This window comes from Phoca vitulina, unplaced genomic scaffold (genome assembly GCF_004348235.1).
Source record: "Phoca vitulina isolate PV1807 unplaced genomic scaffold, GSC_HSeal_1.0 scaffold44, whole genome shotgun sequence".
Classification (NCBI taxonomy): Eukaryota; Metazoa; Chordata; class Mammalia; order Carnivora; family Phocidae; genus Phoca; species Phoca vitulina.
Window position 1 is genome coordinate 12,822,782 of NW_022589747.1, and position 22,850 is coordinate 12,845,631.

General features: G+C 38.9%; 1 protein-coding gene across 1 annotated transcript in view; it reads right to left on the reverse strand.

Annotated features, from left to right (window-relative positions):
• SUGCT (succinyl-CoA:glutarate-CoA transferase) overlaps window positions 1-22,850 on the reverse strand; it is a 732,205-nt gene that overhangs the window by 642,049 nt on the left and 67,306 nt on the right. The window contains exons 8-9 of the mRNA XM_032430614.1: window positions 22,821-22,842; window positions 19,274-19,284 (exon numbers count right to left, since the gene is read on the reverse strand). Of these exons, the coding sequence (XP_032286505.1) occupies window positions 19,274-19,284; window positions 22,821-22,842 (33 nt within the window). The remainder of the gene's footprint in view (window positions 1-19,273; window positions 19,285-22,820; window positions 22,843-22,850) is intronic.

Below are 22,850 nucleotides of genomic sequence, written 5' to 3' on the forward strand. Positions count from 1 at the left end.
ATAATAGTGGGGGACTTTAACACCCCCCTCACTGAAATGGACAGATCATCTAAGCAAAAGATCAACAAGGAAATAAAGACTTTAAATGACACACTGGACCAAATGGATTTCACAGATATATTCAGAACATTCCATCCCAAAGCAACAGAATACACATTCTTCTCTAGTGCCCATGGAACATCCTCCAGAATAGATCACACCCTAGATCACAAATCAGGTCTCAACTGGTACCAAAAGATTGGGATCATTCCCTGCACATTTTCATACCACAACGCTTTGAAACTAGAACTCAATCACAAGAGGAAAGTCAGAAAGAACTCAAATACATGGAGGCTAAAGAGCATCCTACTAAAGAATGAATGGGTCAACCAGGAAATTAAAGAAGAATTTTTAAAAATTCATGGAAACAAATGAAAATGAAAACGCAACTATTCAAAATCTTTGAGATGTAGCAAAGGCGGTCCTAAGTGGAAAGTATATAGCAATACAAGCCTTTCTCAAGAAACAAGAAAGGTCTCACAACCTAACCCTACACCTAAAGGAGCTGGAGAAAGAACAGCAAATAAAGCCTAAACCCAGCAGGAGAAGAGAAATAATAAAGATCAGAGCAGCAATCAATGAAATAGTAACCAAAAGAACAGTAGAACAGATCAACGAAACTAGGAGCTGGTTCTTTGAAAGAATTAACAGGATTGATAAACCCCTGGCCAGACTCATCAAAAAGAAAAGAGAAAGGACCCAAATAAATAAAATCATGAATGAAAGAGGAGAGATCACAACCAACACCAAAGAAATGCAAACAATTACAAGAACATATTATGAGCAACTCTGTGCCAGCAAATTAGATAACCTGGAAGAAATGGATGCATTCTTAGAGACGTATAACCTACCAAAAGTGAACCAGGAAGAAACAGAAAATCTGAGCAAACCCATAACCAGCAAGGAAATTGAAGCAGTAATCAAAAATCTCCCAACAAACAAGAGCCCAGGGCCAGATGGCTTCCCAGGGGAATTCTACCTAACATTTCAAGAAGAATTAATACCTATTCTTCTGAAACTGTTCCAAAACACAGAAATGGAAGGAAAACTTCCAAACTCATTTTATGAGGCCAACATTACCTTGATCCCCAAACCAGACAAAGACCCCATCAAAAAGGAGAATTACAGACCAATATCCTTGATGAACACGGATGCAAAAATTCTCACCAAAATACTAGCCAATAGGATCCAACAGTACATTAAAAGGATTATTCACCACGACTAAGTGGGATTTATCCCTGGGCTGCAAGTTTGGTTCAACATCCGCAAATCAATCAACGTGATACAATACATTCACAAAAGAAAGAACAAGAACCATATGATCCTCTCAATAGATGCAGAAAAAGCATTTGACAAAGTACAGCATCCTTTCTTGATCAAAACTCTTCAGAGTATAGGTTTAGAGGGTACATACCTCAATATCATAAAAGCCATCTATGAAAAACCCACAGCAAATATCATTCTCAATGGGGAAAACTTAGAGCTTTCCCCCTAATGTCAGGAACACGGCAGGGATGTCCACTATCACCACTGCTATTCAACATAGTATTAAAAGTCCTAGCCATGGCAATCAAACAACAAAAAGAAATAAAAGGCATCCGAATCAGTAAAGAAGAAGTCAAACTCACACTCTTTGCAGATGATATGATACTTTATGTGGAAAACCCAAAAGACTCCACCCCAAAACTGCTAAAACTCATACAGGAATTCAGTAAAGTGGCAGAATATAAAATCAATGCACAGTGATCAGTGGCATTCCTATACACCAAGACAGAAGAAAGAGACATTAAGGAGTCAATCCCATTTACAATTGCACCCAAAACCATAAGATACCTAGGAATAAATCTAACCAAACAGGCAAAGGATCTGTACTCAGAAAACTATAAAAGACTCATGAAAGAAATTGAGGAAGACACAAAGAAATGGAAAAACGTTCCATGCTCATGGATTGGAAGAACAAATATTGTGAAGATGTCAATGCTACCTAGAGCAATCTACACATTCAATGCAATCCCCATCAAAATACCATCCACTTTTTTCAAAGAAATGGAGCAAATAATCCTAAAATTTGTATAGAACCAGAAGAGACCCCAAATAGCAAGAGGAATGTTGAAAAAGAAAAGCAAAGCTGGCAGCATCACAATTCCGGACTTCCAGCTCTATTACAAAGCTGTCATCATCAAGGCAGTATGGTACTGCCACAAAAACAGACACATAGATCAATGGAACAGAACAGAGAGCCCACAAATGGACCCTCAACTCTATGGTCAACTAATCTTTGACAAAGCAGGAAAGAATGTCCAATGGAAAAAAGACAGTCTCTTCAACAAATGGTGTTAGGAAAATTGGACAGCCACATGTCGAAGAATGAAACTGGACCATTTCCTTACACCACACACAAAAATAGACTCCAAATGGTTGAAAGACCTAAATGTGAGACAGGAGTCCATCAAAATCCTAAAGGAGAACACAGGCAGCAACCTCTTCGACCTCAGCTGCAGCAACTTCTTCCTAGAAACATCGCCAAAGGCAAGGGAAGCAAGGGCAAAAATGAACTATTGGGACTTCATCAAGATAAAAAGCTTTTGCACAGCAAAAGAAACAGTCAACAAAACCAAAAGACAACCGACAGAATGGGAGAAGATATTTGCAAATGACATATCAGATAAAGGGCTAGTATCTAAAATCTATAAAGAACTTATCAAACTCAACACCCAAAGAACAAATAATCTAATCAAGAAATGGGCAGAAGAAATGAACAGATATTTCTGCAAAGAAGACATCCAAATGGCCAACAGACACATGAAAAAGTATTCAACATCACTCGGCATCAGGGAAATACAAATCAAAACCTCAATGAGATACCACCTCAAACCTGTCATAATGGCTAAAATTAACAAGTCAGGAAACGACAGATGTTGGCGGGGATGCAGAGAAAGGGGAACCCTCCTACACTGTTGGTGGGAATGCAAGCTGGTACAGCCACTCTGGAAAACAGCATGGTGATTCCTCAATATGTTGAAAATAGAGCTACCCTACGACCCAGCAATTGCACTACTGGGTATTTACCCCAAAGATACAAATGTAGTGATCCAAAACGGGCACGTGCTCCCCAATGTTTATAGCAGCAATGTCCACAATAGCCAACCTATGGAAAGAGCCTAGATGTCCATCAACAGATGAATGGATAAAGAAGATGTGGTATACACACACACACACACACACACACACACACACACACACACACACAATGGAATATTATGCAGCCATCAACAAAATGAAATGTTTGCATTTGCAACAATGTGGATGGATCTAGAGGGTATTATGCTAAGCGAAATAAGTCAATCAGAGAAAGACAAGTATCATATGATCTCACGGATATGTGGAATTTGAGAAACAAGACAGAGGATCATAGGGGAAGGGAGGGAAAAATGAAACAAGACAAAACCAGAGAGGGAGAGAAACCATAAGAGACTCTTAATCTCAGGAAACAAACTGAGGGCTGCTGGAGGGGAGGAGGGTGGGAGGGATGGGGTGGCTGGGTGATGGACATTGGGGAGGGTATGTACTATGCTGAAAGCTGTGAACTGTGTAAGACTGATGAATCACAGACCTGTGCCCCTGAATCAAATAATACCTATGTTAATAAAAAATTTTAAAAGTACTACTGTATGAAGAACAAAGTAAAACCATAAAAAAAGTCTTGATTCAGGTGAAAACCAGTCACACAAAATCCTAGACTCTGCCATGTTTGTATTCCAATTTCAAAAACAAAATCTGTAAATTCTGAACTGCTACTTTTTAAAACTTTAGATAAGCAAAAATGGGATATGAAGGGAACACAATGGGAAACAAAGTATAAAGCAACATTCTCCATGCAAAAATGCCAAAATGAATACCAAGCATCTGGAGTGAATTTATATTCCAGAGCAGCTAGTTTACAACTATAAAGGGCACCCTAGACCAGGCTTCCAGTATTCCACACAACAGTTTTTAAACCACTGGTATCTCCAGCACTAAACAGGCCCCCTGGAGCAGAGAAAAGCTCCACCAGAAGACGGGAACGCTGTGTTCCGTGAACCACCTGTTATCTCAACAGGAAGTCAAGAGAAGGAATTAAGTTTCAGTCCGCTCTCAGTGAGGAAAATCAGGTGCTCAGGAATCTGGCCAGAGCCCAAATCCTTCAAATGGGACAAATCGAGGGCCCTCACCATCAGCACAACTCTAAAGGGAGTCTTCTAAATAAAGGCCTGCAAGAAAATATGCTCAGAAAAACAAACAACTTGCTAAATAAAAGTGCACCATAATAGTGGCCTTGTGATACAAATTCTTTTGTTCAGTTTACAACAAAGAGGAGGCATAAATACCTAATTACTTTAAATTACAACTTCCAAGTATTTCTTTTAAAGAGAAATAGGGGCACCCAGGTGGCTCAGTCCGTTAAGGATCCGACTCTTGATTTCGCTCAGGTCATGATCTCACGGTCGTTAGATTGAGCCAGGCGTCTGGCTCTGTGCTGGACATGGAGCCTGCTTGAGATTCTCTCTCTCCCTCTGCCCCTTCCCCCACCTTGAGTGTGTGCATGCTCTCTAGCTCTCTCAAAAATAATTAATTAAATTTTTAAAAATAAAGAGAAACATAGTTATTCTCATGAGGCAGTATGGCATAGTGAATAAGGATGAGTTTCAGGACTGAAAAAAACCTGGATTCAAATTATTGCTCTGCAAACTACTAAATCTTCAACAATTTATTTGATCTCCCTGAACCTCCATCTATGTCCTCATCCATAAAATGGCAATATTCACGCTAATCGCATAGATTTCTTATGACGATTTTATTTGATAAGACAGCATAAGCAAAGTGCATTTTACGTTGAGAGCTAAATATACTTCATTAATAAATATGCATTAATCAATACACTAATAATATAGTAGCTTACCTTTTCCACAAAATATTGAGAATAACAAGAAGAAAACTGCCTTGAGGTATGTTGAAATGATGAGAATAAATACTCTAAGCATTGCAATTATGTTGTTAGTAACACATAAAAATTGAAAGTTTTTGTACTTGGAAACTTACATTTGTTCATTTTAGAAAAGAAGCTGACAATAATAGAATATGTTTTTTTCTTATAATACTGATGAGGGATAGAAGTAGAAAAATGTTCATCTTTAGCCTGGAAGGCTGACCTATAGCCTGCATAGTTTCTATAAGGATCAAATATGTGCTGGTTGCCACATTCTTAAAGGGTCTCATGACTGCTTGTACATCTCACTGATAGTTCGCATCAAACTGAATGATAAGCACCAGAGAAATCTTGCAAAACTATTTTACAAGTAGAAATTCGAAGAAGACGTTTATGATCTAATACTCCCTGCACGTCCCCTCCCCCTTGAGCACTAAACATATAACCACCAGCTTCATACAGCAAAAAGTACAGCTCTTTCTGCCCATGGGTCCTGTCCCCATGCTACTTAAATAAACTTATTAAGTTGCACCATTCAGCCTCCCAAGAATTCTTTCTTTCTTGACCATTATACTTGACCATCCTGCAACAATATGAGTCAAAAATTACTCCACCTTTTCATCTTACACTTAACCTTAACTATTTGAATACTGACTATCAGGACTATCAACAAATATTTCTGACAATAAATAGAAAGTTTTAAAGCAGGGAACTAATATTATCAAATGGTATTTTGTAAAGCTTACTCTGTTGGCAATGTGAAGTGTGATTTATTAATAATTTAATAAAGAGCTAAAAAAATGGTAAGCATATCCATATAGTTCTTTTTAGTTTTACTCTAGCTTTATAATTCCAAAATAACCATGATCAAAATCCAAATTAAAGAGAAAAAAATCTAAGCATGTCAGTTCTATTGTATGTTCAAGTAATGGGGTGAGGAAAATTAAGGAGGTTATGGAAAATCAGAGAAGAACACTTCACATTCATTCATTCTTTCCTTCGCTTTCTTTCTCCTGCCTATTTGTCAATCTCTCTGTCTCTCCCCTCCCACCCCCCTTGCTCACATTTATTTTAAGGAGCAACCTCGCCATCTTGTGGCTTTTATGAACATTGACTATAAAGTTTGCGTTTCCAGACAGAAGCAAAACTGTGAGGAAAACAAACCTTAAAAAGATTTCTTCTTTTAATATCTGCCCTGAATACTAGATGATCTGGCCTTCCCGCTCCTGGCTTCATTCATCTTTCTTATTATGTCCAACTGTGTTTTCTTTTTCTCCTTAACTTCCAAGTGCTTAGAAAGCAGGAGGTCCCACTGGTGCTTTTGCTTTCTGTAACTCCTATGACACCTCCCACGGTGCTCAACACACTGTCAAAGGTTAACCTTCTGAGGGCCAAACCGCCCTTGGACAAACTGGCGAGCAGCTATGAACTCTCCCCGCAGAAGAAAATAACTGAACATGTTTCGAATCCCATTCGTGCACCCCTGGTGAAGAGGCAGATCAAGGGCCCTCGGCAAGCAATCACTGCAGGCCCACAGCACCTCCATGAGCAGCATAACACTCCCGAGGGGGATCAGTTCAAGGACAGCTGTGAGGCTTCCAAGCAACCGAGCGCTCCAGCATGAGGCTTTGACCTGATCATAAAGAGAAGAGGGAACAAAATAAAGCACCTCTCATCTAGCCTCTATCATTAGCCTCCTGCTTCTGGTCTCCCTCCCTCATGCTTGCCTCTTGTGATCATAGTGATCTCCCTAAAATCTAAATCAGAGCATACTACTTTCCTGCCTGGCGCTTTCTACGGGCTCTCTAAGTCACCTAGAGTAAATCCAAACTCTTTATCCTTGTGTCTTAGTCATTGTCTGCTCTCGGGACTAATCACATCAATTTTCCCACTGCCCTCTACCTTGAGTCCCGCTGGTCTTCTTGCTGTTCTCTGAATACACCCACACCTTCTTTCCATCCTGGAGACTTTGCACTACCTAGAATGTTCTTTCTTCCCATCTTCACATGGCTGGCTACTACTGATTATGTGATCCTATAACACACCCTCCTTAAAGAGGCCTTCCCTAACCACCCAATCTAACATAGGTTTCTAGGAACTCCTTAGCATTTTATCATATTTTCATTCTCCCTAAAGTACTTATCACTATCTGATATTTAACTTTTCAGATCAATATATGTCTCTTCTCTAGAATGTTACCTGTGACGGAGGTGTATGTTCTCTGTGCTATCTTCAGCACCTACAATAATGTCTACCGTTATCTCAGCAAATGTGTATTAAACAAATGAATGAATATAAATAAGTTAGGTAAACAGAAATAACACATCTTCTACTATAAAACAAAGATTAAACTGTACTTCCTCTGGTAATACCTGCAATAACCTCTTTGGGGCTTGGGGGCAAGAACAATATGGGAAGGTCCAGGCAATTAAATTTCCCAGGTTCAACCGCTGACATTCCCCAAGAGTCCATATACATCTTTGGCCTCCTCTCCTATTTTCAGTGTTCTCTCTAATGAATTTCATCCTTACCACAGCTCCAAACAAGATACTGGCAACACTCTATCTAGAATAATAATGACTATTTATCAAGTTATTATGTATTAGACACTGGTAGATGTTTGTCCACTAGGTCACTTAATTCACATAAAAACCTTACGAGTTAGGTACCATTATCCCCTTTTTACAGCTATAAAATCTGAAGCTTAGAAAGGTTAAGTGACCTGTCCAAGGCCACATGGATAGGAAGTAGCAGAGCTAAGATTTTAACCCAAGTCTGAATCCTTATACATAAAGATGTTTGTTTGTGTGTGTACAGACATCTCCACCAAAAAAGTCCAAGATACCACAAGCTTAAAGATGCCCTAAACAGAAAGTATCATCTCACCTCAGTCCCCCCAACAGGCCACCGATCCAGACTGCTCCTTCTCCCATATGCACTTCACTGAATGAAACTTCACTCACACATCTGCACAATCCAGAAACCTAAGAATCACCCTGGACTCTTTTCTTTCAGTTCCTGCCCATATCCAATTGGTCACGAATTCCTTCTTTGATCTTCTAACTAACTCTCAAATCCATCTAAGCAATAGCTTACTTACTGGTCCCCCGCCTCAGTTTATTGTTCACATGGCTACAAAGACCTTTCAAATATGTAATTCTGATCAAGTCATTTCCCTTATTAAATTCTTATTAAGTTGCCCTACAGGATAAAAATTCCTTGGTATGACAGACTGAGTCTTTTGTGACCTGGCCCCTAACTACCCCATACGTCTTACCTCCTGTCACTCCTCCAAAACAACTCATACTTAGTATAGCTGCTCTCCAAATATGCAAGGCTCTTTCATTCCTCTGGGCCTCTGTACGTGCCATTTTACCTGTGGTCCCCACCTCCCCCATCTGTCTAGTAAAGATAATCCCCTTCAAGATACAGACTTAGTCGATAATGGGCTATTATGGACAATAAAGGAGGTTTCAAAGAGGACTACTATCTATCCTGTTAATGAATTCAAAAACAAAACAGGAGTATGTTTAAAGCTAATATCATGCTATTCACTAGATAGGTAATACTACTATTCCAGCAACTACAGAAACTCCAACAATGGATTATTTACCTGAAAGAAGATCAGAAGGCAATAAAATATTTTACAATAAATAAAGTAATCCTTCAAAATACATATAAATACAGTTGACTTTGAGCAATACAAGTTTGAACCATGCGGGTCCACTTACATGCAGATTTTTTCCAATAAATACAGCATAGTACCATAAATATATTTTCTCTTCCTTATGATTTTCTTAATAAAACTTTCTTTTCTCCAGCTTACTTTATTTAAGAATACGGTATATAAAACATATGGACATAGAAAATATATGCTAATTGACTGTTTATGTTATTGGTAAGGCTTCCAGTCAATAGTAGGCTAGTAGTAGTAGTTAAGTTTTGGGGGCCAAAAGTTATATGCAGATTTTCAACTGCATGGGGGGTCAACACCTCTAACCCCCACATCTTCAAGGTCCACTGAATCTGGACTTTGTTTCTTTCTTTGCTCATTTTCTCATGCATAAAATGTTTCTGAATCTAAAATGATACATTATGAACTACTGATGGATTTTATTTTTAAAAAAATATTTATTTTCTTATCTGTCCACTGGAAAGGCCTAGAACCAAAGACTAACCCAGTGGCAATGAGCATTCCTCTATCCAGACTGTGGTCTCTAAATGCCATTTCCTACTAAATGGCATTCCATGGAAAAATGGTTGATTCCAGGATGGGGCAGGGAACATACAAAATTCACCTAGAATATCTTGTTATACCAGAAATCAAGGAAGCTATCAAAGAATACTGGTCATGTCAAAAAAAAAAATGCAGAATCCACACCTGAAAAGGCCCTCAATGGCCAAAGATGAAATCTTTTTGAGTATGAATAAAAATAATAGCTGCATCAAATATGTTAAATTCTGAGAATTCATAATGATATTTTTTTAAATCATCAGTCACCCTTGGAGAATAAGAGGGAATAAATTCATTATTATGACAACTGGTATTAAATAAAGGGAAAGAATTTACATGTATCTTGCCTTTACTAATCAAAGCTAATCAAGTAGCTGATGAGAGGATATCCTTTTATAGAAATTTTCCAACCAACGTATGAGGAAGCAATGGCAGAATTAGGATATTATCATTTTGTAATTTCTAATGAATTAATAGATCTAGGCAATCATCATCAATGATTTCTAACATCACAAAGAGAGCAATAGCCAGCCTTTATGTGCCTCCTAGTGGAGCTACACATCACCTCCTATGAAATATTCTTAACAAAAAAAATCAAACCAAAATCTGAGCAAGCCTACAGATGTCAATTTTTAAAGAACAACAACGACAAAATTAAACATTTGGGAATGTAATCAGCAAAATTCAAACAACTCAACAAGACAAATAAACTGGTTTTTTAGGTAAATAAGTTACAAGAAAAAAGAGATTGAGGAGGAACTATATAAATTAAAGATTTAAGAAACATCAATCAGTTGCAGGGTGCCTGGGTGGCTCAGTCAGTTAAGCATCTGCCTTCGGCTCAGGTCATGATCTCAGGGTCCTTGGCCTCAGGGTCCTCAGCCCACATCAGGCACCCTGCTCAGCTGAGAGTCTGCTTTCTCCCTCTCCCTATCCCTCCTGCCCCCCGCTCATGTGCCCTCTCTCTCTCAAATAAATAAAATCTTAAAAAACAAAAAAAAAAGAAACATATCAATCAGTTGCAATGACTAGACTTCATTTGGATCCCAATTCAAAATAACAAACTGTAAAGAGAAAGAGGGAGAGGATTGGGGCAATTTAAACACCAATTGCATATTTAATGATATTAAGGAATTATACTCATTTTTTTATTTACATGTATTGGGTATTGTGCTTTAAAAAGAGCCCTTTTCTTTTGGATATATTCTGCAATATTTAGAAATGAAATTATATAAAATCTGAGATTTGCTTTTAAATAATCAGGGGAAGGAGAATATGTGGGATTATAGACAAAATAAGACTGGCCATGAGGTGATCGTATGTACCTCAAGAACCATTATACTACTCTCTCTACTTTCATGTAACTACATTAAATGTCAAAAAAATAAATTTTTAATGATATGAAAATTTCACTTTGTACATCTAAAAGTACACCAAGGAATATTAAAGCTGAATGGGTCTGGGGCAAAAATTCTGGCTTTACAGATGTGAAAACTGAGGCCCACAGAAGTCAAGTGACTTATCCAAAGTCATAAAGCCAATCATTAGGAAAACTAGAACGAATACTCAAGATTTCAGTTTCCCGATCAGGTTCTCCTTCATCTGAACAGGGGGGTTTTATTCTATTGAAGAATCTTCTTAGCCACTTTCTATTTTAGACAATTATTTCAAGAATAATAGCTGACATGTACAGAGCACGTGATATGTGCTGGGAACCGCGCTGGAGCTTTGTGTCACGTCATCACAGTGCCACAAAAAGTACATGAGGTACTTGAATTACTATTGAGAAAAATGAAATTAGGAGAGACTAAGTGCCTCACCCAAGGTCACACAGCCACTCACCATGATTCTGTAAGTCATCATCAAACTGTGGACACTCATTACTGTGTAACCACTTCTCCAAAACATTGCCATGAATATTAACAGTTCATACACTGTCCCAAGACCAAAAATATGATATATATATTTTTTTTAAGATTTTATTTATTTATTTGACAGAGAGAGACACAGCGAGAGAGGGAACACAAGCAGGGGGAGTGGGAGAGGGAGAAGCAGGCTTCCCGCCAAGCAGGGAGCCCGATGCGGGGCTCGATCCCAGGACCCTGGGATCATGACCTGAGCCGAAGGCAGACACTTAACGATGAGCCACCCAGGCACCCTAAAAATGTGACATTATTAATCATTAGGTTTGCTGTCTCAATAACCTTTGAAATTAGATCCTTCAACTCTCTATCACAGAGAGAGGCAGCAAAACTGGTTGACTAATTGTACAGCACCTAAAGCATCTAAAATATAATACTAATAAGCATGAGTTCCTAGTCAGAAAGGGTAAGTAAATTTGTAAGTTAAGCAGTATTCTGCCATGCAGCAAAAGCATACTAAGAAAATACAAAATAAAAAAAAGTTTGCACTGATGATATCTGTCTTTACCACAGAATTACCACTTTGTTCTACAATATACAATTTGATGATGTTAATACATAAAAGTGTGTTTGTTTAAAAATTGTTCCTTATGCATAGGTTTCATTTTCCCCAACTAGTTAACATAACAGTAAGCACACAGTAAGCACTTAATGAACATCTGTCACCTGACTGGTGCATATTTTTGTATTTTACAGTATTTCATGCATGCCTATGATATTCTTCACATAAACTATCAAAATAAATGTTTTTATAGAACTGACAGGAGTTAGGGATAATTGGGTATCAAGATACTGTCTTGTCTATAATATACACAATGTTTTTTATGGAAAAGTTAATACTTTTCAATACTTCCATCATCAAACTGGAATCTACAATTCAAAGACTTTCATGATCATGTCAATATATCCTGCTAAAAATGACTTTAACTATACACACATACACACACACACAAAATTATCGTAAATCTCAGAAGACTTATTCAAGTACGGAAGGAAAAACACTATTATAAACCAAACTTATATAATGAAAATAAATTGTAGAATTTGTCCTCAAATCAAGAATTCAAATATAGGAACGCCTGGGTGGCTCAGTCGGTTAAGTGCCTGCCTTCAGCTCAGGTCATGATCCCAGGGTCCTAGGATCAAGCCCCGCATCGGGCTCCCTGCTCAGTGGGGAGTCTGCTTCTCCCTCTGCCTGCCGTTCCCCCTGCTTGTGCGTTCTCTCTCTCTGTGATAAATAAATAAAATCTTTAAAAAAAATTTTAAAAAAGAATTCAAATATATTTTCATGGGATCTAGTCTAAAGAAATTATATTAGCAGTTATATCTATATCCCAAGAGTCAATTTTCTATAAGACAAATGCAGCTAACATTCTGATAAATGCCCCATAAAATCATTAAACAATAACAGAATTACTATTGCTATGTATTTTTCATTTTCAGGTATAAAATCAAATTTTAAATGTCAGAAATATAAACATACTCTGCGAGTAGAAAAGAAAATAAAAATTCAGCCAGACTCTCACATAAAACCAATTCCCTATAGCTAGATTCCCACACCCCAAATAGCAGCACTACGTCAGACTATGAAAGAACATTCTAGGCAAAGAACATAAAAATGTTCAGTACTGACCTCTTTTGAGAGACTAAACATCATCTCAAATCAAATCCAGATAAACGGGTAACTCGACTGAGTAACAAATTAGCAAGAATCACCTTTAGCCTTCTTTCATTGCCAAGAGAAAAATACTCAATTAAGTACAGTCTACATCTTTATTTAATAGAGTTCAATGAAACAACAGGATAACAGTAACCCAAAGAAGAAAGATGTCAAATAAAATCCAGTAATCCTTGAACTGCCCAAAGTTGGGAGCAATTAAAGTCTTTTCAAAAGTGCAGACTTCTAGGTAAGCAATGTTGCCTAAACAAGGAAATATATATATGTGTATACAACAAATCCAAAAGCAGGGAAATAACAAGAAATCAGGATAAATAGTATATAACATGTAATGGCACTGGTGAAAATAATCATTTGTAGAATAAACTGAAGGAAGCTTTAAAAGGTTTACAGTTAATAGCACATCTAGTGCTCAGACCTTGTTTTTTAAATACCATTCTCCACTCAATGGAACCAGGGCTCCTTGGAGAGAGGGTCGATTCCAGGATTAGGACAGGGAAGGAAGGGGGACATAAAACAGGATAAACCTAGAACATCTCATGCCATAAATTTAGGAAGTGCTCAAAGAATAGTGAGGACATATCAAAAGGACACAGGGAACATCCTGAAGGTATTCCCACTGGCCAAATCTGGGGCAATCTGAGCACCAAAATAAATAACAATAAAGGATTGGAACCGATTGAATAAAATATGAATTCAAGAGTTAGCACTGATATAAATAAAGGAAAGGGAAAGCTCTTCCCTGTTGTAGAAAGGGACACTTTTGTTACTCTTATTGGGTTCATAAAAAAATGTAGATAGATGATGGATTATTAGATAGATAGATAGATAGATAGATAGATAGATAGATAGATAGATAGACAGATGATAGATAGATAGGTAGATAGATAGAGGCAGAAAGAAGGTTCAAGCAAAAGTATTTGTATATTCAAGTCCATGAGATAATAAACTATAAGTAATGAGTTCTAACACACACCTGAACACCACTTAACGTGCCCCTGTGCTTGAGGAAGAAGAGGAGGATAAAGAGGAAGAGGAGGAGGGGAAGGCAGCAACAGTGAAGAAAGAATAGCTACCATTTCCTGAACACTTCCTTGTAATAACCCTATACTAACCTTATAATAACCCTTTCTTATAACCCTAAAGTTTACAGATGAGAAAATTGCACTTGGAAAGGGTAAATAACTTATCCAAATCCACATAAGCAGTAAGTGACAGAGCCAACATTTCAACCAGTCTACCGTATAGGGGACAACCCCCTGCTCTTTTTGCCCAGTTCCAGCTTTATCTGTGTTAGGCTTCTCTATAAGGTATTTGAGGAAAAGGCTAAGTAGCTTTAAAACACTGTATTACACTATCCTCCCTCACAATGCTCCTAGATATCTCCCTGAAGCTTCAATGAGAGGATCACTTGTGAAGACACAAGACCGAGGCTGTAAAGAGGTCAGGACCAGCTAAGACCAGTGCCTTGAAGGAAGGAAAAGAACACCCACCACAGTGCTCAAACCCAAAATAGGAACCCGGATAGTCATTTCATTTCTAGTAAATCAGTTACAACATTTTTTTCCATTAATGTTGATTTGGTAAGTATCTACTGAATATCTACGATGTAAATGTTACTTACAAGAAAATCAGTAGCATTTAAGAAAAACCACTGGTGTCCAGTAATGACAGAATCCAACTCTATGTAGCTCCCCTTTTGCTAAGCATAGTTTCTAATGCATTCATGGTTGGGCATATGCTAGAAGGGGTGGGGGTGGAGGAAAATGAGAAGTACAGTCAGTAGGGAATGTCTTACTTAATTGGTACTATCATGGTGACCTAGGCTTGGCAGGGGTTAAAAGCCTACTGGTTTCATAGAGCACTTCAATGGCTTCTTCAAAGACCTCCCCTACTCCATCAGTGGGAGTCTCTCACCTCCAGGGTCTCTTTACACTGGAGAATCTCTCTCTTTCCCAGCTAATCACGTATGTTCCCCCCTCAGCCACAGACATCATTAGTATACCACCAGCTTCCTTCTGCCCTCTTGGACAGGATCTAAAGCAGTCACACAGTGTTTTTCTCTTTCTTACTCTGATCCACAGGAAATATTGGCAAGACCACAGTGGCTCCCAAACCGCAGCCCTCCAGACATCCTCTGTCTCCCTAAATATCTCAGGCATGAATCACATATCAATCCACTTATCTACCCGGCTCAAAGGAACAAACACTAAATCCTCCCAGAGGTCCCATTCAAGGTCCTTTCCTTTGGTTTAAGATTATAAATTTGCAGGACTATTTCTTTGGAAACTATAAGTGTTGGATTAAAATTTTTTTAATTTAAAAATGAGTATGGAATTGCACCAAAATCATACATAGTTATCTCAGGGTGGTGGCATTGTAACTCATAATTATGTCCTTTTTTGTAGTCCTCTATTTTCAGAATTTCCCACAATAAACATTTATCCCTTTTGTGACTGACAAAAAGCAGTAACAGATATTTTAACTAAAGAAAAACATAGATAATGTAAATATCTGGTTTATTCTATAATTAGATGTCTAATGAACAATAGTTTTAAAGTATACTTCCCAATATTAAAGGAAAGCTGCTTTTTTTTTTCCTAAGTGCATGGCAAATGTCAAGAGGAGCTCTAACTATACTCATCTATGGTATCTCCACCAATGGTAAAGACTCTGACTCAAAAAAAAAAAAAATTGCCCAGTTACTGTATTCCCACTATAAAACTATGGTTTATGTCAATAAACTTAACTTCCTCATTGTCTGCACTAAACTCACATTAAGATGAATTACATTTTCTTTCAAGAATCCAAACAAGGGCAAAGGAAGATGATTCCAAACATTTTGTGTCAGGGGGAGTCGGCCTAGGTTCAACATTTTTCTGTGGATAATCCAAAAATAAATAATTTAGAATTTACCATGCTAGAATAAGAAACCAAGGTGAGGCTAACATTATTTTGTAGGAAATAGGTATTTCTATTTATTTATGGAACTGTGCCAGGAATAGAAAACTTCCCAAATTATATGAGAAATCACTGCATAAAGAGTATCCTCTGTTGCAGCCCTCAGTTAAATGTCCTTGATGAAGTGATTAGAGACTTTCAGATTTTGTCATCTCCACATGCAACTTCGATTAAGCAGTGCGTTCCTCCATCATCACTCAGGGACTATCACTTGGCCTGATGGTCCGATAGCCTGAAAGTACTTGGTAACAGACTTATCACAAAGTCGTGAACCAAGGCCAAGTTTCCTCCTGATACAGTCAAGTTCCAAAGCCAGCTTTATGCTTTTAATTAATACTATCTTTGCACCAGATGTAAATAAATATCTGGAACACTCTGGGAATATCATTAGACCCAGATGAAATATCAGGGTTCTTCTAACTTCTGAGTTAACATGGCAACAGCCAGGCCACTTTGCTTTCTTTCAACATCCCATCAAAATACCTATGGAGAGATATAGTAAAGATCAAAACTGGGGGGGCAGGGTAGAGAGGGGGAGGAAGAAAGAAAGAAAAACTTTGAAGGGAAGATAACATCACCTACAATGTTTAGTGGAGAATTTCCACTAAAAGCATCATTGCAAAGGATTAAGAAGCACATTCTTGAGTGATACATCATATGCATACTATTCTGAACCAGAACCATACAGACCACCTTCAAATAAATAGGAAAAAAAGAAAGGGGTGTTTTTCCCCACATGTTCCTATGCTAACGAAAACCAGCCAGAGATTAGGGTAGACTTCCTTATCTTTACAAGGTCCTAATTAATTAATTGATACTTTTTATGAGGCAGTGAACAGAAGATTAAGAATTCTAAGGAAAAAAGTTTGGTCAAAGGGATTTTTTTAATAAGGTCCCTTTTCATTTCTACATTAAGTTATTATCTGCAATGGTTTCTTTCAGTCCTTTGCAGATAAGGACTTCTTAATTTTTTACTTTTGTTTTCTTGTGTCTGCTTGATGTTTGCTTTACACATGCAAACATGAGTCACCCCCCCCCCCCACAACCAGCACGCCCGGTGTGGAGAGCTTCAGCCATGGGAAGTCTCCACACACATGGCCTGCTCCCTGCCTCTCGAAGAGACAAGGTGACCTGATATTTAGACTTGTGATGACTGGTCATCCAATGACAATTAATGAGTGATATCCTATTACAAACCTTCTTTTCTCATGGAGCACTGGGAGCCAGGCTTCCTCTATTCTGTAATAGAAATATTACTACCACAAAGTAGTACATGTGCATAGTTCCCTGAACAGTAAAATAAGCATCTCTTGCTTTCATCCCTTTCTTTTAAATTGTGTGAACTGTCCTCTTGGAATGAAACTCCCTGACCATGCATGACCAACTCGAGGGATGCTAGTGACAGGTTTTCAAGGCCATCTTTTTCCAGAAGGATTATCACATAGCAAGTGGCCAAACATCTCTGTCCACAAATACAAGATTTTCCAAGAGTACCATGGCACAGTCAGTAATTCTAGAATCTATAAACTGCATTTAAAAAAAAAAAGAAAGGGGCACCTGGGTGGCTCAGATGGTTAAGCGTCTGCCTTTGGCTGAGGTCATGATCCCAGGGTCCTGGGATCGAGCCCCGCATCGGGCTTCCTGCTCAACGGGGAGCCTGCTTCTCCCTCTCCCTCTACTGTTCCCCCTGCTTGTGCTCTCTCCCTCTCTCCATCAAATAAAATGAATGAATGAATGAATGAATGAATGAATAAATAAATAAATAAATACATAAATACATAAAGTTTTTTAAGAAAGAAAGATCTCCAGAACCAGAATTTGGGTCCTCCATCAGTCCCATTCACTTTTCTGTTTCTATAACCATTCAAATTCCTACAAATTCCCAGTACAAAAGAGAGGAGAAATTGCATAACGGTTGGTAGATGGACAGGATACCAGGATGCTTTGATACCTAAGCAAAAGCATTGTAAGCAGAAGTGAAGACAAGAGTATTTCTGGAAGGAATTCAGGGTTGGGAAGTTGGCTGGGGATGGGGTGGGAAGGGACTTCACATGATATCTGTGGCCCTAGCTTCATCATAGTATCAGGCAATAAAAGCAAGAGACTAAAAACCTCAGCGCAGCAAACCTCTAGCTAAATTCAGATATGGATTCTATGAACAATCAGCCATGCGATCTAGTGTTGAGAAAGGAGAGACACCAGCATCCAAGTGGAGAGAGTAGAAGAGAACACTCCACCAGCAACATCCTTGCATGTGACCTCCCAGTGCCCTGTTATCCTTCCTTCCTCCTTACAGAAAGAGGGTACAGGGGCGCCTGGGTGGCTCAGTCATTAAGCATCTGCCTTCGGCTCAGGTCATGATCCCAGGGTCCTGGGATCAAGCCCTGCATCAGGCTCCCTGCTCGTCGGGAAGCCTGCTTCTCTCTCTCCCACTCCCCCTGCTTGTGTTCCTGCTCTATCTCTCTCTGTGTCAAATAAATAAATAAATCTTAAAAAAAAAAAAAAAAGAAAGAAAGAAAGGGTACAGATAAATTATAACACCCTTCTGAAACAAGTTCAGCCGGCTTGTCCCTTCATGCTTCCTTTTTTATTTAAGTACAATTGACATACAATGTTATATTAGTTTCAGGTGTACAACAGAGTGATTTAACAATTCTGTACATTACTCAATGCTCACCAGGACAAGTGTAGTCACCATCTGTCACCATGCAACGTAATTACAATATTATTGACAATGTTCCCTATGCTGTGCTTTTCATTCCTGTGAGTTATGTATTTTATAACTGGAAGTTTGTGCCTCTGAATCTTTTTTACCTGTTTCGCCCATCTCCCACCCACCTCCCTTCATGCTTTCTTGCAAGCTATCTATATATCTGCACCAAGAAAAGAAAAATGAAAAAAATTTTTAAACAGTTTTGTTTCCCAAAACAAGTAAAGAAAGTAGAACAGGGCTTTCCTATGGATGGAAATTGTCAGTAAATTTCACTTTTGATCCAGTATCTCTGTCCTACTAAAGATAATTATAACCAGCTCTTTCCTAAAAGGTCTGGGCTGTGGGTTGCGGTCACCTACCTCCACTTACTAATGGGAGAAACAGCTGTTCCAAAATCCAGAGCCATTCAAAACACAAATGTTCCAAACCCTCAGCTATCTCTAAATATTATTTGCATTTGATAAGAAATAAATGACAAACAAAACTTTTTGACTAGCTCTTGTCTGTTGGTATCCTAAAAGTTCTGCGTCATTGTGGTTAAAAATATCAATGTATAATATAGCTCAGAAAAAGGGAGACATCACTAATTTTGATTGACTCGAAAATATCTGCCCATGCTAGAAACTTTGGGGATCCTTCTCAGTCCTTTACCTCATTCCCCACATCATCAAGGCCTATCAATTTGACACCTGGATTATCTCCTAGATTACACATTCCCTTGTCTCCATACAGCCTTTCCATTTTAAGTCTCAGTGTAGACCTAAGACATGCCTCATGAAGAACATCACTGTAACCCCAACCTCGGCTCCCAGTCCACAATTCTGACACAAAAAGAGGCACAGATCACAACCCTACTTAAAACTGTCCAATGGGTTTCCGGGCACAGATAGTGAGCTCTCCCCATTCTGACAGAAATAACCAAAGAACTACAAAAAATGGGGGAAATCTGTAGCTGTGGCCTCCAAATTATTAGGACCTTCTATTACACACATTTGAAATGGGATTAGTTTGAACATAGGTCTAGAGTGTAGATATGTAACTCACCCCCGTAAGCTTCCTTTCCTCACAGGAAAGCAAGAGTAGAGAGTATGTAGTGATAAAGGCAGAACAGCAAGACTGCCTGGTTCAAAGTCTGGTTCCACTGCTTACTGGCAGGGCAATCCTGGACAAGTCACTGAACCAGCAGGGTGATCCTGGACAAGTCCCTGAACCGGCAGGGGGATCCTGGACAAGTCACTGAACCAGCAGGGGGATCCTGGACAAGTCACTGAACCGGCAGGGCAATCCTGGACAAGTCACTGAACCAGCAGGGCGATCCTGGACAAGTGACTTAACCTCATTGTGCCTTAGTTCTCTCTCTTAATACATATAAAGTGACTAACAGTACCTAACATTCCTTATGTTCAATAATTGCTATTATTATCCCACTACAGTGTAGAGTGCATGAGGGCAGGGATTTTTCTGTTTCATTCATTGCTGAGTTCCCAGGGATAGAAAGGCCTGGAAGGAGGAAGGGCTGTGGGAAAATGTTTGCACCATACCAGTAAGTGTTTTCTCTACAGATCTGCCTCAGAATGAAATTTTCAGAAGGAGAAGGCATGTATCTTAGTGGTCAATAACAAAATGGTTCTGTTTGGTTCAAACAGTGCTGTTTCATGTTCTCATCAGGCCACTTACTACGTGGATTCAGCCTCAAAAACTTGTAAAAATGGAGTTAATACCTATCCACCTCACAAGGCTGTCTTGAGGATTCAGTGAGATAATGTGTATAAAAAAGTACTTAGGAGGCGCCTGGGTGGCTCAGTCATTAAGCGTCTGCCTTCGGCTCAGGTCATGATCCCAGGGTCCTGGGATCGAGCCCCACATCAGGCTCTCTGCTCAGCAGGAAGCCTGCTTCTTCCTCTCCCACTCCTCCTGCTTGTGTTCCCTCTCTCGCTGTCTCTCTCTCTGTCAAATAAATAAATAAAATCTTTAAAAAAAAAAAAAAAGCACTTAGTTGCAGGGCTAAGGCAAGGAAAATAAAATGAACATGTCCTAGTGCCAGAAAGTGATGTTAAAAAAAGGGAGGAGGAAGAGGAAAAGCTAGAGGAGAGGGAGAGACAGGTAGGGAGAGAGAGAGAGCAACAGAGAAGAAAAGACAGGAAAAGATGGAGACACGTCAGAAAGACACAGAATCCAACCTAAAAGTGCAACCCATGGCCAAAGGGGGAGAAACTTTAACAGTTTGTTGTTGTTGTTGTTGTTGTTGTTTGAGATAGACAGAGAGAGCGCACACAGGGGAGGGGAGAGGGAGAGGGAGAAACAGACTCTCCGCTGAGCAGGGAGCCCGATGCAGGCTCAGTTCTATGACCCCGGGATCATGACACGAGCCGAAGGCAGCTGCTTAACCGACTGAGCCACCCAGGTGCCTCAAGCTGGAGAAATTTTAGCAGCAAAATAAATAACAAAAGCAACTGAACAACACGTAAGACATATATGCATGAGTCTGTGCTGATATGAATGAGTAAACAAATAAATGAGGAAGAATGGACAAATCTTCCTTTCAGAATAATTACAAGTATCTATAAATACTGCCCCCTCCCCCGGAAGGTACAGCTTAATTCCCCTTTACTTGAGAGTAGGCTGAGCTTAGTGACCAGCTTCCCAAAAATACAGTACGGAAAGGGAAAAGTAGTGAATTTATAGTGGAGAACAACACGGATCTTAACTTTGTACCGACTTCTAACTGTGTAGCAGCAAGCAAGTGTGGAGATAAAACCACAAAGGAATTTTACTATCACTAATTCCAACAAGAAGTGCTGGAGACATTTAATGCAAACGTCAATAACACCTCACGGCTAACCTCAGGTTTGCTCTAATATAATTTTCATTAAATATAAGTAATACACATACTTAGTTCATTAAGTTAAATAGTATTACAAGATTTATAACAAAAAACCACAATCCTCCATCTCACACTTCCCTAGGCTCGAATCCCGCTACCCAAAGACAACCATTTCCAACTCTTCTAGGTATTTCTTCTAGTATTTACCATAACAGTTTTAAAATGATCTCCATATTACTATGTCTTGAATTTCAACTTCAGACATTAAATATTAGCTTTCTGCTATGGAAGATGTGGATTTCGCAATCTTACATCATGTCCCAGATAGAGTCATATAGCAAATTTTGGTATTTACCTTATTATGGCTCTGAAAATACTGCCGGGGCGCCTGGCTGGCTCAGTCCATAAAGCATATGACTCTACATCTCAGGGTCATGAGTTCGAGCCCCACATTGGGTGTGGAGCCTACTTAAAATAAAAAATACCAAAAAATTACCAAAAAAATGAAAATATTATCTACTTCTGAGCCACATTATCTTTCTCTTTCTCTGCTTTTCAGTGTGCTTAGTTTTTTAATGTACCTATCCCTAAATCTTTCCCCACTCCCTTTCCAATAGAATTGAACTTCCCATATAATGACCATACACATCAGGCAATCTCTAAGTTCCACTTTTTTTAAAATTGGAGACAATCTACTGGAGTCCAGCCTGGGCCAACTGTTCTCTAGACCTGCTGCAAAGCCTGCTTTCCAGAGCTTTCCTACACCTAGCTCTCTGCTGTTGAATCTCTTGTTTCCCGAATCCCAGGTCTTCCTTCATTACCATTGAATTATTAATTTAATTATATTATTATTATTATTATTATTCCCTTATTTTGGTGGAAAACATCCTTCAGTAGCTTCCAGAGAAAGTATGCAAAGAAGTAAAACTTCTGAATTTGAGTAAAACTTACACATCTGAAAACCTTTATTCTACTCTTACACTTGATTTGTCTGGGTATAGAATTCAAGATTGAATACCATTTTGCATTAAAATTTGGAAGGTTTCCTTCTAGTAGATCAAGATAAATAATTGTATTATCTAAATCTTCCAAATTGTTATTGACTTTTTTTGGTCTACTTGTCCTATCAATTACTCAAAAAGATGTATTAAAATCTTCAACTAGGGGCGCCTGGGTGGCTCAGTCATTGAGCGTCTGCCTTCGGCTCAGGTCATGATCTCAGGGTCCTGGGATCGAGCCCCGCATCGGGCTCCCTGCTCGGTGGGAAGCCTGCTTCTCCCTCTCCCACTCCCCCTGCTTGTGTTCCCTCTCTCACTGTGTCTCTCTCTGTCAAATAAATAAATAAAAAACCTTTAAAAAAAAAAATAAATAAATAAAAAATAAAATAAAATCTTCAACTATAGGGGCACCTGGATGGCTCAGTTGGTTGAGGATCTGCCTTCAGCTCAGGTCATGATCCCAGGGTCTTGGGATCAAGCTCCACATTAAGCCCGAAGTTGGGCTCCCTGCTTCT